Source organism: Micrasema longulum, unplaced genomic scaffold (assembly GCF_059751315.1).
Source record: "Micrasema longulum isolate JH-2025_06_02 unplaced genomic scaffold, ASM5975131v1 h1tg003238l, whole genome shotgun sequence".
Lineage (NCBI taxonomy): Eukaryota > Metazoa > Arthropoda > Insecta > Trichoptera > Brachycentridae > Micrasema > Micrasema longulum.
The window spans coordinates 29,928-45,714 of record NW_028280323.1 but is presented as its reverse complement, the minus strand read 5'-3'; the positions used below and the strand labels follow the sequence as shown (position 1 = coordinate 45,714).

The window sequence follows — 15,787 nt, the reverse complement described above, 5'->3', positions numbered from 1 at the left end:
TTTACCCTTGTAAATATGGAGAATATTCCTAAACTGTAAGTAAAATAATTTAGTTTTATTTTTTGTTCACAATTTATCATGCTATTTATTTGTTTCGAATCAAATTGAGAAAGCTATTTAACGAAACAATTGTTGAAGGCGTTTGGCGTTTTGCAACGCGACCGCGACAACTTCAGCGTGTTCATAATTGTTCGTTGTGATCGCTCAAATACTTAGCACGTTTTTTAGCACGTCGATAGTCATTTGTGATTGAGCCCCAGGTGGATTTATCAACGCAACCGCGCTTCTATGGGTTTTCGGATGGTCCTAGCTCCCATGAGAAACAATTTTGGAAAAAAACAAAAATACAGACACGCTATTGGTAAATAAGTATCTATAGTGTGTAGAAAAATTACTGCTCTAGTGCAATAAATTCGGAAGAGAAGAAAGTCAGACCGTATTTCCCCTTGAGTCTGAATCTAAAAAATATTCATTTTTAAATTCCTCGCATGACTTGGAACGGTGCCGTGTTTGTATCTTAGTTAGCCAGGAGATGTTATGCATATAATAGTAAATTGTTTAAAACAAGATAATACCGCATCGCGGTGTTGCGGCATCTTTCTAAATGATTTAAGTGTGCCATTGAAGGATATTGCAAGTTTTTGACAGACCTTAATAGGCATCCAACGCGGATTTCCCATACATGGTTAAAGAGCGTAATTTGCATCAGTCATTCGTTTGTTTACGAAATTGAAAACGCCATGTCTCTTACTAGGTGGGCGCGGAAAATTAAAATTCGTCAATCAAACAGCCTCCGACTTAACAGGTAATAAACTAATTTAATTTCGCTTTCATTAATGCTGCGTCGGAGAATGATATTGTCAGTTTATTAGTTTCTAAAACAAGAGGCGAATACTAAATTCTAATACAGGATATTATACACTCACGTAGTGGCTAAGGACTCCTACGCAAAGTATTAAATTTATAATATTTATATTTCGCAGGCACGAACCAACGTCTGCGTAATCCGGGAGCTTAATTTAAATATGTGCCCCCAGGCTACTAAAGTACAAGCTTTTAATACTTGCATAAATGGATACACACATACAAGTACTTTCATACACACAGTAGTTTGGCAAGTCGCTTAATACTCGATGGGCCTTACTTATAAACCTGGTATAAAGTTATGCCCAGGCGTAATGGTATACCTTATTCTATCACTGTAATAAGGATGGTATTCCCGTCCGTATTCTACCATTATGCCTAAGGGTAACTTTATACCAAGTTTATAAGTAAGGCCATATGAATGTACTTATTTCCTTTCACATTAAGATCAGTTTATATAGGAACAGTCGACGTAGCGAAAAAAACGGTTTCTGAATGCATTTTTATTGTTTCGTTTTATGACTGTGTCCAAACTACATGCATGCATACACAATGCATTATCTACAGAAATAAATGCGGCTTTTTTTATCATATGTATCTATCCCTTGCGGTTTTAACCGGATGCGGATATTTCTACTTTAAAAGGCTTCCTTTACCAAAAACATTCACCTGTTACGAGTCGTTGCGCACAGGTTGGTTTATGTTGAATCGTTTGAGAAGTCTTCAATAATTCAACGTATTACAAAGCTTTACATATTTATATTGATTCTGTTTTTTGCGTATTCTTATGATGGTGTAACACTTTAAAATAATCATATGTTACAATGTGTAACATTACGGATGTCTCAAACTATACTTGACCTTTAAAATGAGTCAATTAATATGGATAACTGTAAGTAATGGTGTTTGTTACTGTTATCGACTTCACAGTTTGACCAATTACACTACCAACTGAGACTTCATCAACGCGCGATATAGACTTAATAACTATAATTAAAATATTTCTAGTCTGCTTTAATTCCTGCATAATAATGCCATATCTTCTAAAACACATTATTTTAATAGTCCTTGTTTCCAGGTAGGACTATTAAACTGAATCGTAGCGCAGTAGTTACATATCAGAACTTGATAATTTGTTAGAGTATCACGATAAACTCACGATGACGAGTATATTGGTTTAGACTTAACGCTGTTGAGACGCTAATGATTCGTTATCTAATCTGTGATTTTCTTTCTTTCCAGACCTGGCGGCTATAAGACAACTTCTGGAGAGTGAAACTGGAGGAGCGAGTTGCCCAAGTTGCAGTATGCCATTTGACAAAGGCAAAAAGAGGAAACTTATCGACACTTGCGGTCACGAACGCTGCTTCACCTGCATGTTCAGGAACGAGGCATGTCCACTGTGCGGTACTGGTCAATCCAAAATAGTCGCTCCTCGCGGCTACCAGACACCAGAAAACAGATCTATCGGGTACCAGACCCCCGACAGTAGGTCGTATGGAACACCGGATAACCGATCCCTGACCCAAGTAGAAATACACGAACCGTCCAAGGGGTACAGAAGAGAAGTGTTCGTGCAGTCACACAGAGAATCCCACTCTCCCAGCAGGTAACCTTTCAATGATCATTATTCTTAAATTAACCGCGTTGATTTTTCGGTGGTTTATGATTTTTACATTGTATCAAATATATAAAAGAGTTTTTATTTGGATTTGTTAAAATGTCACGATTTCGGTCATGGTTGAGCAGGCAATTTTTAATCATTACCATAATATTGTTTAAAGATTGCCGAAGCCTCCGAAACAACCCGCCCCGATGGTTCAGAGCTGCCCCACCCCGCCACATAGCAGAAGAAGGTTCTTTCTAAGTCCAAAGGCCCTGAGAAGTCCCTTTGGACACCGCGCGTCTCGCAACGGACATAACGAGAACCACCCTCCTTTATCAGGTAAGCAATTACTGTTTAGATTTCCACAGATAAACCTGAATACAAATCGGTCCCGTTTTGGCGTTACCCACGCCTGTTAATTTATGACTATTCCAGCTTTAATATAGTTCGTATTGTCTGAATTAGCCAATGAACGAACGTACCAAATTCTTCGGAATAGTTACTTACTAAATGTTTTATGACTCATCACACGTACCTTCGTATTATTTTTGATTACACCTTTCACTTTTTTGATTTACGAACCACAACCTGCTGCTATGGTCAATCCAAACTTGAATTGTTTTATTGTATCTCGCCTCGTTATACAGCGAATGCATTATTCGACAGAGGCTGTAAGTTTTTCTTCTACCGATGATTCGCGCCATAATTATCCAAATTTAATCATCCGGGCGTTTTGTCCGGCCACGTACCGCAAATTGCGAGTGCCTCGAACTTTTAAATGTATTAATTTAAATCATGCAGGTTTTTCAATTTGGAATCCATTAATGAACGGGTCTCCTGGCGCAACCGACCGACGCGCGACGGGATAAATTTGCATGGAAATTGCGTAAACCCTATCTGCCAACTACCTGCATCGGTCACTCGACTCGTACATGCGCCTTACGCACAGAGTAGATTGCGCGCCATTTCAGTCTTCCCACACTCGCGAATGTTCCTCCCACGCGCCCCATTCTGCTCTCTGTCAGTCTGTCTACCACCTGCAACAAACCCACTTCTTATCCCGACCTCATCGCGAAGGACTCCCAAAGATCGCAATTCTATTATTCTAGTATTTCCTTTTTAGTTTAAATATTTATCTTCTTTTTTCTGACAGTTGACATGCGTATACTTCACCATACCATTCCATTATTGATCAACTCGGAAGTCTATAAAATATCTATGTAATACGCGGGTGTTGACAAATATAATTCGTCACAAAACTTACTATTCTATAACTTATCCGTTCACGGTGATCATTGATAAATAATTATTTTAAACACCCAGAGATAAGAGTACGCCTTTAGCAGTTAACTTGACGTTCTTGAATGTTTGAATAATTACCATCAACAGGCTTTAAGTGACTTCAATTTTAACGCATAAAATGCGTATAATTTCTGCCATTCATCGCATTATAAGCATAAGATTATTAAAATAATTAATTCGCACTTGAAGTGCATAAACGAAAGGATAACACAAGTACCTACACACAAAATATGAACATGTTTCGTATATTATGCACATATTCTTGGTCGATGTATGTGTTCCAAGGCGGTAACGAGACGTGTCGCTATTTTACAGGCAATAAAGCTTAAGCTGATGAATTTAATTCCTTCGCAACTACTTTCACAAATCGGTGAATTTAATAATAATAGTGTTAATGTGTAAGTATTTTTGCAATTCGGCCAAAGGCCATCATACAGGGCAAGCTGGTCCGCAAGTGGAGAACCAACGCAACTCCGGTACCTGGCCAGCGCTAGTCTTCAGTAAGATCAGATCCCTCTGGTCAGCCAACACATCGGTATCCAAAGGTCTCAATCAGTTGGCTACAGGCACGAGAATCTTTATTATAAGCATCCCTGCCTTTTGTTTGATGACTGTTGTATTGTTTTTATTGGCCTAATTTTATAACACACATATAACTTTTTCCTACTCACCTGCATTGTTTTCTTTACGTTTTATATGTTCCTTCTGTACGGTTTTAATGATTTTGTAGTTGACTTCTTGTAATTTTGAATGTTTGTTGTTTGACAAATTTATTTCCTTTATTTTCTAAACACCTGTTACAAAACCCGCGCTTAAAGATTTAATAAGCACCATTGATAAATAAAATAACATTATTGTATTTATTATCTTGGCCGCCTCCTACTATTATTTTTACATTTTTACATAAATAATCAAGTAGGCTTCTTAGGTAAGTTGTTATTTGTGTTTTTTTATGCAGTAAAACATAACGTGTTTGTTCACCTCTGTGTTAGATATTAGAAGTTAGGATAATGTGAGTATCCGTGTGTGTTACCTTCTTTGTAATTTGTAATTCAAGATGTTGATTTGTGTCGTTGAGTAGATAGGTCACATTCTTCATGGTACTCAATAATAGTGAGATCATTATTTAATAATATTACGTCCCTACCTACGAAGAGTGGTTTTTAATTACAATCACTGACCTAAATACTGATCTAATGATTTAATTTGGCGTTGGCATTAATGTTTTTTTTTCGGTCTTTTAGATGACGAGGGTGGTAATATTAAGCCTTTGGGGCTAAGTGAAAATCGGAAAGGGAACCAAAGTGATCTCTACATGCGGCTAGGACTTCTTTTGGGAGATGGGAGCAGAAGCAAACGGCAGAAGCACAAGTCCTCGGCGAGGGACAGCTGCACATCCTTGGCCAGTTTGGACGCGCACACCTTGGCTTCAAATAACACCAGTCCAGTAAGTTGTTGGCCTTGCATTCTTTCTCATCATAATTAAACCCCCATTCGCACCTGATAGTGCGTAGGGCCTGCATTGTATAAGTAAATGCAGTGTAATTCGATTATCGATTTTTCCATGTCCAGGTGGATAAAGAATACAGTTATGTCTGTGAAATAGAATCGGAACCATGGACGAGTGTTTTTGACTCGATGGCTGCTTTTAATCGCAATCGAAATCGAGAAATCACCTCAAGGTTGAAGTCCCTTAACAAAAATGACAATATCAAAATTATCTAGAATAAAATTATTTTATTTTATTATTTTACTTTTCTATATTTAATAAGGATTTAAAATATAATTGGTCACTCTACTCAAAACAGAATTTTTCGTTCATTTATGCCATTTTTTTTCATACTGATATTTTATTTTATTTTATTGCTACTACTACTACTACTACTACCATCACGCCATTTCCTTGTAAGCGTAGGCAGAGAGAATGGACCGCCACACACGTCTATCCTGGCATACAATCCTAGCCTCTTCCACATTCATACATCTTGTCATACATGCCCTTCGGTTCTGTCTGTTTTTGACATGACCAGACTTAAGATTTTGGTTTATCTGATCATGCCACGTCTTCCTTGGTCGTCCTCGTCTAACGTTGCCGTTCATTTTTGCCATATATACTTGTTTTATCATTCTCTCGTCGTCCATTCGTTCTACGTGACCAAACCATCTCAGAGACCCTTTCTTAATCTTGTCAATTATACTTGTCTCAGATTTACACTCTCGCCTGATTTCATCTTTCGTAACCCTGTCATACATTGATTTCCCACACATTCGTCTAAGAGATCGCATTTCAACCGCGTTCACTCGGCTTTCATCCTTCCTCTCCCAGTTCCATGTTTCACTTCTATACATCAATGTTGGGACTAAAACTCCGTTGTGCACTGCCAGTTTAGCTTCGATTGACATATTTTTATTAGAAATTACTGTGCTTAGTGCTCCGTTCATTTTGTTGCCCGCATTCACTCTTCTTTCAACATCTTTTTCTACTCTTCCATCTCTTGAAAACATGCTTCCCAGATACACAAATTCTTCTACTTGCTCGAGACATTCGTTGTTTACATTTATTATGCAGTCAGTAACCTCACTATCCCTTTCAAATACCATCACTTTTGACTTACTTTCGTTCATCGCCAATTCGCTCTCCAGGCATACATCCCACATTCTAGAGACTATTTGCTGCAAATCAGCCTTGCTGCTTGCTAACAGAACTATATTATTTTATTTTAATACTATAAACTTAATTTTATATCGGCTTGTTGCATACACCTGTTAACGATGCTTTCAGATCATTTACAAATGTCAATTATGTTAGTTACATATTATGCAGGCTTATAATAAATCTCCTTTTTGCAGGTTTCCACTCTCACTGGATCCTCGGAAGCTGATGTCAGCGTTATGACTCATAGTAAGGAACCAACATCCGATTCAATAGGATCTCTGATGTCAATGTCTTTATCCGGAAATAGCAACTGTTCGTCTAGTCCAATAAGTCGAAGGCATTCTGTTACAAGTAAGTGCAGACACTTTTATTTTATTACTCGATTTGATTGTTTAACTATTTTTCCTATTCATAATCACCTCTTTTTCATTCAAAATTTCAACATTTATTTGCTCCATATGATCACTTCCATAATGAGGAACTTCATCCCTTCGGGAAATTGGATACAAAAAATGTTTTCTTACGTGCGGTAAAAAAAAAGCATTAAATTATACCGCAAAGTTTCCTAAAAATGAATGAAAATAATAATAAAAAATATTTTAACAAAACGAACTACTTTAAACGACGTCACGAGCTCGTATGAATCAACCAATGATTAGAGAGTTGTGGAAGCTTTCCGGTTTACTCACCGTCAATGGACCAATCGGCAGAACTGACTGAGAAGAAGCGGAAGAGAACTTGAGACGTCACACGCGGAGTAATTTTAAATATTCAAAACTTTAAAAAAAACATAGCGCTTATAATACCATACATTTTTTCTTTCATTGTCCATAACAAACATTTTATTTTGGCATAACCGCGGAATTTCGTCATTAATAACCTTGACTTAGAGGATGATAATTAATTTATGGGGGACCCGTAATAATAGATCTACACAGATCACAGCGACGAAAGATTATTAGCTCTAGCCTCCATAATTCACTATAGGTATCACAACATTAAAAAAAAGATATTTTCACTAATTCATTGGTTTGATATTATCCTTCTAAAATATGAATTTAATCTTGCAGTTGTAAAAAAACATTTGATATAAAAGATAATTATTTGAAAATTTTCGCTGTTTTTTTTCTCTTCAGTTTAGAAGTTATTGCTATGTATATTTTGAACATACGTTAGGTTTCAAAGTATTTTTTGCTTGTATGGGAAATAAATATTAGTTGCAAATACATCCTAAGATTCATTTTATCATATGAAATAAAAAATAACAATTATAATGATAATATACGTAAATTTAAATATTACGTCACAGGCCAGTCGGATTTGACCTTAAATAATGCAAATAATAACGTAAGGAATCAAACTGTCAAAATGTTAATGCCATTACGGATTGCAACTTAGCGGACAAAAATACACGCCATAGAGTAGATTGCCAGCAATTAGAAAACAATAAGCCGACATCATTATTTGATTTATTGTGGGAAAAATTAAATCGCAAATTTAGCGTTCGTTTGAACGGTCGTAAACCGTCTCAAAATAAAAACTTCATTTTATTTTTTAATTTCTTTTTATTTTATTTCTGGACACTGAAATTATTTTTTTAATATTTAAAAAAAATAACAATTTTACTAAAAACTATATTATTTTTAGTGAATATGTTTGAATCCTTCCTATTTATCAAACTCTAACTTAATTTTATAATTTTTCTAATAATTTTGAATGCAATATTTACGTTATTATTTTAAAATTTCAGCTACCCCTAGTAAAGTTGATGATATGGGTTTCTTTAAGAACAGGCGAACTTCAGCAAGAAGATCAGCAAGAACTGGAACCAGATTAACCCCAACTGTTGATGCAAGGAAATGTAAGTGCCATGTCATTTTCAATGTATTTCTAATGAAATATTTCAATATCACAGCTTCACCGATCTTCTGTGGTATGTTCTGCTTCACATTAAAATTTTAAAAAAATATCAACACCAGTATTCCATACCCATGAAAATCTTTTGTAAATAACCAAATAGGAATCAGAGGAATCCGTGTTTTAATAATTAATTGTAGACTTTCTGTGCTTACTGAGAAATTTAGTCATTTGAAATATTTTTACTTTTCAGATTATCCTCCGACTCCACACTTGACACTAAGACCTCTCTTCTTTGAAGTACCGCTGCCTGAACAAGACCCTTTATTTGTTGGTAGACAATGGTTAATAAATGACATTCAAGATATCAGCAACTCATCTTCCCCTGGTATTATCATATCCGGTGAGCCAGGAACGGGAAAAACTGCTGTCATCCTTCAACTTGTTGAATATTCTTGCTTTGGGAGAAAAAAAGATTCAATCTACGAGCAAGTTAAAGATCTCCATGATATCTCCAATGACATTATACCTGACTCTGAAGCGAGAAATCTTATAGATTTGGCATCACAAGTTGTTGCTTATCATTTTTGCCAGGTAAATATTTTACAAATATATTTGTACATGCATCAATAGCAATAATCATGAATATTCTTAATTTTCAATGATTTTTTTTGTTCCAAAGGCTGACAACAACTGCACTTGTTTGGTTGGAGAATTTGTTCATTCTTTGGCTGCCCAATTGTGCCAAGCTCCTCGACTACAGGCCTACAAAGATTACCTTCTTGGAGAACCCCACTTACTAGGATGTCTGTCCATCAAAGAATGTATAGCTGATCCTGACTTAGCTTTTCGACGTGGAATTATTGAACCACTCATTATCTTGAGGAAAAATCAAACTATTGATGAAATGAACAGTATTATTTTAATAGATGGACTTTGCGAGGCTGAATACCACAGACCAGATCATGGAGATACGATTTCATCTTTTCTTACAAAGCACACTCCTGATATGCCAACTTGGCTTAAAATTGTCGCCACAATAAGATCGCCTTTCATAGAACTGACAAAACAACTGCCCTATACACGTTTAAGCTTAGATGAATTCCAAGGCAATGATAATGTTCAAAAAGATATGCTAGAATACATTAATTTAAGATTACAATCGAATTCATCTATTCAAAGCAATGTTAGATCTGTTCTCGGAAAACAAGATGGAATTACTAGTTCACTTTTCAAATTTTCTCAGTATGTTTTGCAACTGGCGCAAGGATCATTTTTATTCGTAAAATTAATTCTCGACCTAATAGAAAAAGGAAATTTAGTTGTCAAATCTACAAACTACAAGGTTCTTCCAGTATCATTACCACAAATATTTTTACTTCAATTTAATTTGAAATTCCCCACAGTGCAGTCATTTGAAAAAGTAACACACATTCTAAGCGTATGCTTAGCAGCTTTATATCCTCTTACTTTGGGAGAAATTTATTACTCAGTTAATTCATTGTTGGTTAATAACTTTTTGCCGTGGGATGAGTTCTTGCAAAGATTTTCCACTCTATCGGGATTCCTTGTAAAACGTATTGACAGCACCTATATGTTCTTCCACCCTTCATTCAGAGAGTGGTTAATAAGAAGAGATGAAGGAGAAAGTACTAAATTTTTATGCGACCTGAGATCCGGTCACTCCGCTATCGCATTTAGATTATCCAGAGTCCAATCGCCTCTCGATGCTGAAAAAACTATGGAACTGGGACACCACATCCTCAAAGCTCATCTTTATAGAAATATGGGTCCTGCTACACCAGGAACCTGTTCCAGAGATTTACAGGCTGAATGGGTATCAGAAAGCTCTTCCAATGTTAGCCAGGCCATTTCAACTTTACGGAATATCTACAATCCTAATGTAAAAGTGTCAAGATTAATGTTGCTGGCAGGAGGATCACCTGACTTTATTACTGATTACATGGGCAATTCACCTTTGCTTTGCATTTATGCTTATCAAGGGATATTGTCCATGGTTGGAATGTTAATAGAATTTGGCGCAAACATCGCTCTCACTAATTCACAAGGTTGTACAGCTCTCATTCTTGCTTGTCAGAAAGGTTACACTGATGTAGCCAGAAGACTTGTAGCCGCAGGTAAACACTATTATCTATTTACATACAATTTGACCAAACAATGAGATTTTAAAAAGTTTAATCTACAAAATGAATACTTTATTTTAGGCGCAAGTTTAGGAGATATTGATCAAACTGGCCAAACAGCTTTGGTTCACGCTGCCAGAAACGGCTTCGGGACAACAGTAGCCTACTTGTTGGGTTGTAGTGAACAGAAAGCAGTTGCTGAAGATAACCTTGGTGCTCTACATGCTCTCGTCGGCGCTTCTCTAGCAGGGCATCTGAATATTGTGGAGTATTTACTGGATACTGCAGAATTAGAGGTTCGTTCACATAAATGTTTATTATTTTATCAAATATTATACACATGAATAAAGATATGTAAAAAGCAAGTAAGTGAAAACATTGGGTAATAATGCAACACACTATTTGTCAAATTAATCTAATTTCACCAAGGGGCAGAGGCAGAAAGAGCAAAATATAGTGGTATGTATTCTAATTGTTTGTCAACAGTCTGTCCTCAATTTTGAAATTTAAAGTTTGTTTGTCGGCATTTTATTGAATGCTAAAAGATTTTCCTTTTTTTTTTTTTTTTGTTGCAATTTTTCTTTAACCTTTAAATAGCAGTAAAATGATTTATTATTTTCTTAAGTAATTTATTTGTCTTTTCTAGGTTGACTCAATATGCAGTATAACTGGTGAGACTGCCTTAACCGCAGCATGTGGATCTGGAAGCTTTTGTCTAGCTGTCGTCGATGCTCTCATACAACGAGGAGCAGATTTGCACAAGTCCAATCAGAGAGGGATGGATCCGATATGTCTGGCTTCTAAAGGCGGACACAACATCATCGTGGAGAGGCTTTTGCTAGCTGGAGCCACATTCACAAACCCAAATAAAAATCCTTTAATTATCGCATCAGCGGAGGGTCACCCTAATGTTGTGGAAATTCTTCTTGACCACGGTGAGTTTCCTAATCCTGATTATTTTGTTCGCATCTGAGTTTCTTAAATTACAAAAAAATATACCAATTTTGAGTTGGTGCTCAAAATTAGTGACGGGAGTAATCTTCCATCAGAGGAAAGGGAGTAATCTTCTTTGAAAAGCATTGTTAATAATAAATTATTTTACTGTCATACCTACCTTTCTTTATTGTTGAAATATGATGGTATTCACTGCATTTTGTGGCTATTTACCGTATAATATAGGACTCATTGAACATTATTTATTCAATATGTATCAATTAAAGTTTAAAATAAAATGATTTTTTTAGAATTAGGTTTTGAAATTTACCATACTTTTTAGAAATACAATTATAACAAAAGTATGCATAAACTATTACAATCTCTCCCTTATACCCTGTTCACGTTTTAATTATATACTTATTTTTTACTTACACACCCATACACTCACACCCAAACGTCACACACTTACAATTATGTAAACTTTTTTTTTATAATCATTAGATAAACAGTGGATTTTTTAATTGGCTCGAGTATTGTTAATATATTTGATGTAATAGCTGTAAAAATCAGAAATAAAATAAAATAAATAAATAATAGTGTTTTAACACGGGTGGTTTCAAAAAGCAATGACAAACGAACGAAATTACCTATACTCGATTTGTTGCCACAAAAATGAGCTATAACATCAGCATGTATCCACATACATGATCACATACATGTTCATACATGTTCACATACATGTTCGTACTAGAAATCAATGTTTAAACATAAAATAAATGTTTTTTTAGTTTTAAACTAAAAATTTACTTGTGTTTAGCTCAAAAATTGTTTTATTTGTCAAAACAGGTTTTGCAGTTAATTCATGTGACTCTGATGAAGTATCAGCGATTGGCTGGGCGTGTCTCCGTGGAAGGCTGGGCTGTGTGATCTCTTTACTAGATAGGGGAGCTTCCATCACCCAGCCTGATTCGGCAGGAAGAACACCGCTCTGCTTGGCCTGTGGAGGACATCCCAACATTGTAGAAACACTTTTGGAGAGAGGTGCAAAGATTGAGTGGGTGGACCACAATGGAATCAGACCCCTTGACAGAGCCATAGGACAGAAGAATATCCAGGTAAAATTAGTTTCAAATTAAACTTCTTATAACATATTGGCAGCCTCAGTGGTGTAATGACAGGCGCCGTGGCGCAGTTGATTACACAGCCAACTGTGAAACTGGCGTCATGAGTTCGATTCCCGCCAGTTGCAAGAGAAAAATCCAAGAAAGATTTTTTCTCAATTGTTTTGGGTGTTGTGGTGTATTTTTCATGACCTCCTTCCATATCCCCTCTATCCCACCCGCTGATAAGCATCAAAATTGAGGCTGATAAGCCTGCTAAGGTTATTCCTTTAAAAAAAAAGGTAAAATTACATTAGGTATTGTGTCGTGTTGTATTGAGGTGTGTTATCCATGTATTTTGTATAAACAGAATTACATTCTTTCCGTATAGTGTCGTAGTGTGGCACGATACATTCCTGATCCAACAATTCAAGTCTGCGTCAGAGTGATGAAGGGAAGTTATTGCGCTCACCACAAAACTGTGTTTCTAAAAATGTCTCACCTTAATGCATTTAGTCACTGTTCACAGCTATGCAAGCACATATTTTGGGCGATCTAGATATTTTTTGTTTGTTTTATTTCCTCCTCTCAACAGAGAACTCTAATAATGTTGATCAAATACAAAATCTAAAATCTTCTTCAAATTCACTATCCGAATCACTAGAAGTTATTCTGAACCGACCGACTTTAGCGAAGTTGGATTAGGAAATGATCACTAAAAATGACAGAACTGCTCGTAACACAACGCAATAATGTTATCCTACCTTAATACAATTGCTTTTCATGAGGATTCCGGGTTCAATGTACAAATAGACAACAATGAACAATTGTGATTCTTCTCAATCCTGGTTGTTCTGTGCTGTAATCTACTACAGTAATCAAAGCTGTCCTGTCATGCAAAAAAATCCTTTCAAATCTCACCAAGTTTTCTGATTTTAGATTTTTGTGTCAACCAGCCATTTTGATTATTACTAAACAAGCTTCGTTCTTTGCAGATACATGAGTTGTAAAACTTTAGATTACAAAAAGAAAAGGTTATTCTTAAAATTCAAAACCTGTACCCAAATAAATCTTTAATGAACAGTTTCACATAAATACTCTTGGCATGCAAAATACGTACAATTTGATGAATAGAGACATATTATATTAAAAATACTTTTATGATTCTAAATGTCGTTTTAAATGATTTCTAGCAATCCTCTGTTATAAACAGTAACATAAGTGAATGAAATGACCTAGTGTTTTTATATAATAATATGTTTTGTTTTTTTTAGGTGGTTCAATGTTTCCTGAAAAGGGGGGCAAAATTAGGTCCAGCAACATGGGCAATGGCTGCAGGAAAACCTGAAATATTGTAAGTTATAATATTACCTACCTTAGAAGAAGAAATTCTTTAAGTTTTTTTGAAAACATTGTGAAACAACCTCTCAACAAGTTATGTTTTGATATTGGCTGCCAATTTTTATACTTGCCTATTTAATTTCTTTGCTAATTAAATCTCCTTATTTGACAGATTAATATTACTAAATAAACTCCTGGAGGATGGAAACGTCCTATATAGAAAGGGCCGGCTGACAGAAGCATCTCATCGCTACCAATATGCACTGAAGAAAATTAAAAATATTATCAATGATCCTATAACAACAGGGACACCTCTTTCACCTGAACACATCTCAACATTCACACAACTCAAAACTAACTTTCTGCTCAACCAATCCAGATGTAAAAGGAAATTAAATGTAAGTACATAATACCTACTCTAAGAATCTACACATTTATTTGTTGTTCGACTATTTGTTTCATATAATTTATTTTTAAGTTAATAACAGATAATATTATATTCCCACGATTTAGAATCAATCTTCTGAACACATCCTGTGGTCTTGTTCCTTTCTCTCTCTCTCTATGAATACGGAATGGACCTTCTCGCTTCTATCCGTGGCCCTATTATAGGTGCTGTCAGATATACAGATCTAGTGGCATCCAAAAGGAATTCCATGGCCTTTAAAAAAAACTGTAATCGTTTGGTCGAATTGATCATGTTCAATCAATTTAATCCCAGTTAGTGAAGAGTGAAGTATGTATTGAGTACTTCTGGATTACATTCTTTTAGCAAAAATATGCTAGGACTGCCAGATTACAAAGAGCTCCCTAGGGCAGCTTTTCTTGTTTGGCAACAAGCAATTTTTTCCTTGTATGTGGGCACCGCCAAGGAAACTTAAGTCCTCAGATTCGGTATGTGGGAGGCAAGCTATCACATGCCCATGAATTAGAAGCAACTGTCATTGTTATATTATATTATATTATTTATACTTTCAATCCTAATATTGTTTTTTTATTTACAGGAATTAGCTGAATCTGTAGATTTAGCATCGCAAGCAATATCTCTTCGCCAAGACTCTTTTGAATGTTACTATGCTAGATCTAAAGCTTACCTGGCACTCGATAAACCTAATGAAAGCCTTCAAGATGTCAGAAAAGCTCTTCTTTTGACGCCGCAAAACAATGCCAATGTTAAAAAAGTGTTGACAGCATTACAACAGGAAATCCTAAATAAAATTACCAATAAAAATGTTTCAACGAGAGACAGAAATCTGTACGATACTTTAAGCCTTAACTTGCCTTGAAAGCCTTGTAGTAATATCAGCGAGCCTTTGAAAATTAGTTAGGTATTATCCAATAACTTGTAAATTATCTTAAAACGTTAATATTTATAGTTACATTATTTATATCTAGTTGGTAAATATTTTTTAGTAAAAACTATCCAATTTTATCTTTGTCACAGTGTATTTAATTGTGTAAAAATGTCATTGCTTTGAAGTGATTTTTATTGAATTTTCAAAGGCTCATAAATATTCATAAGCGCCTTAGCTCTAGGAAGTACTGTAGGTATCAATCTAAATTATCACTTTATTAATTTGGACAAAGCTTTTTAAAAATTATTTATTTATTCAAAAAATGTTTACAAAACAAACAAATAAAATATATAAAGACTGAAAATAATGTTGATCCAATCAATATAATATTTTATTTTTATTGAAATTAACAATGGCGTATATAATTTTTCTTATTGTGAATTCTAACGACTAGCCCATATTTTGGCATGTTTTTATTATTATATATTATTATATAACTAAAAGTGGGTTTTTGTGAATGACTATAAAAGTGTCCTTTTTTATCGAAAATAAATATATACATATTTTAAAAAACGAAAAACTGTTTATTATTTTATATATGAACTAACGAAATTACTTACAATCTGATAAAAAATTATTTCAGGTAAGCTAACAGTAGATGATTTTGCAAGGTCCACAATCTACTG

The 15,787-nt window shown here is 35.1% G+C and overlaps 1 protein-coding gene across 2 annotated transcripts; it reads left to right on the top strand.

The window, feature by feature from the left end:
* Nucleotides 1–2,107: 2,107 nt before the first annotated feature.
* rols (zinc-RING finger and ankyrin repeat domain-containing protein rolling pebbles) lies at nt 2,108–15,681 on the top strand. 2 transcript variants are annotated; one of them, XM_088242016.1, is made up of 14 exons: nt 2,108–2,473; nt 2,649–2,809; nt 4,198–4,338; nt 5,017–5,219; nt 6,623–6,779; nt 8,179–8,289; nt 8,539–8,879; nt 8,968–10,423; nt 10,511–10,725; nt 11,076–11,364; nt 12,212–12,480; nt 13,740–13,819; nt 13,979–14,204; nt 14,811–15,681. In XM_088242016.1, the coding sequence occupies exons 1-14, from the start codon at nt 2,172–2,174 to the stop codon at nt 15,090–15,092; spliced, it is 4,233 nt and encodes a 1,410-aa protein (XP_088098142.1). In that variant the 5' UTR covers nt 2,108–2,171; the 3' UTR covers nt 15,093–15,681. The 2 variants fall into 2 exon arrangements, with proteins under 2 accessions (XP_088098142.1, XP_088098143.1); XM_088242017.1 differs by lacking the exon at nt 4,198–4,338.
* The last annotated feature ends 106 nt before the right edge of the window (nt 15,682–15,787 follow it).

Excerpts from the sequence above, each read along its gene's own strand:
- rols (XM_088242016.1), top strand. The coding sequence starts at position 2,172 with ATGCCATTTGACAAAGGCAAAAAGAGGAAACTTATCGACACTTGCGGT. Across the intron at positions 10,726-11,075 it reads TGGATACTGCAGAATTAGAG|GTTGACTCAATATGCAGTAT; the intron begins GTTCGTTCACAT and ends TGTCTTTTCTAG. Across the intron at positions 13,820-13,978 it reads GCAGGAAAACCTGAAATATT|ATTAATATTACTAAATAAAC; the intron begins GTAAGTTATAAT and ends CTTATTTGACAG.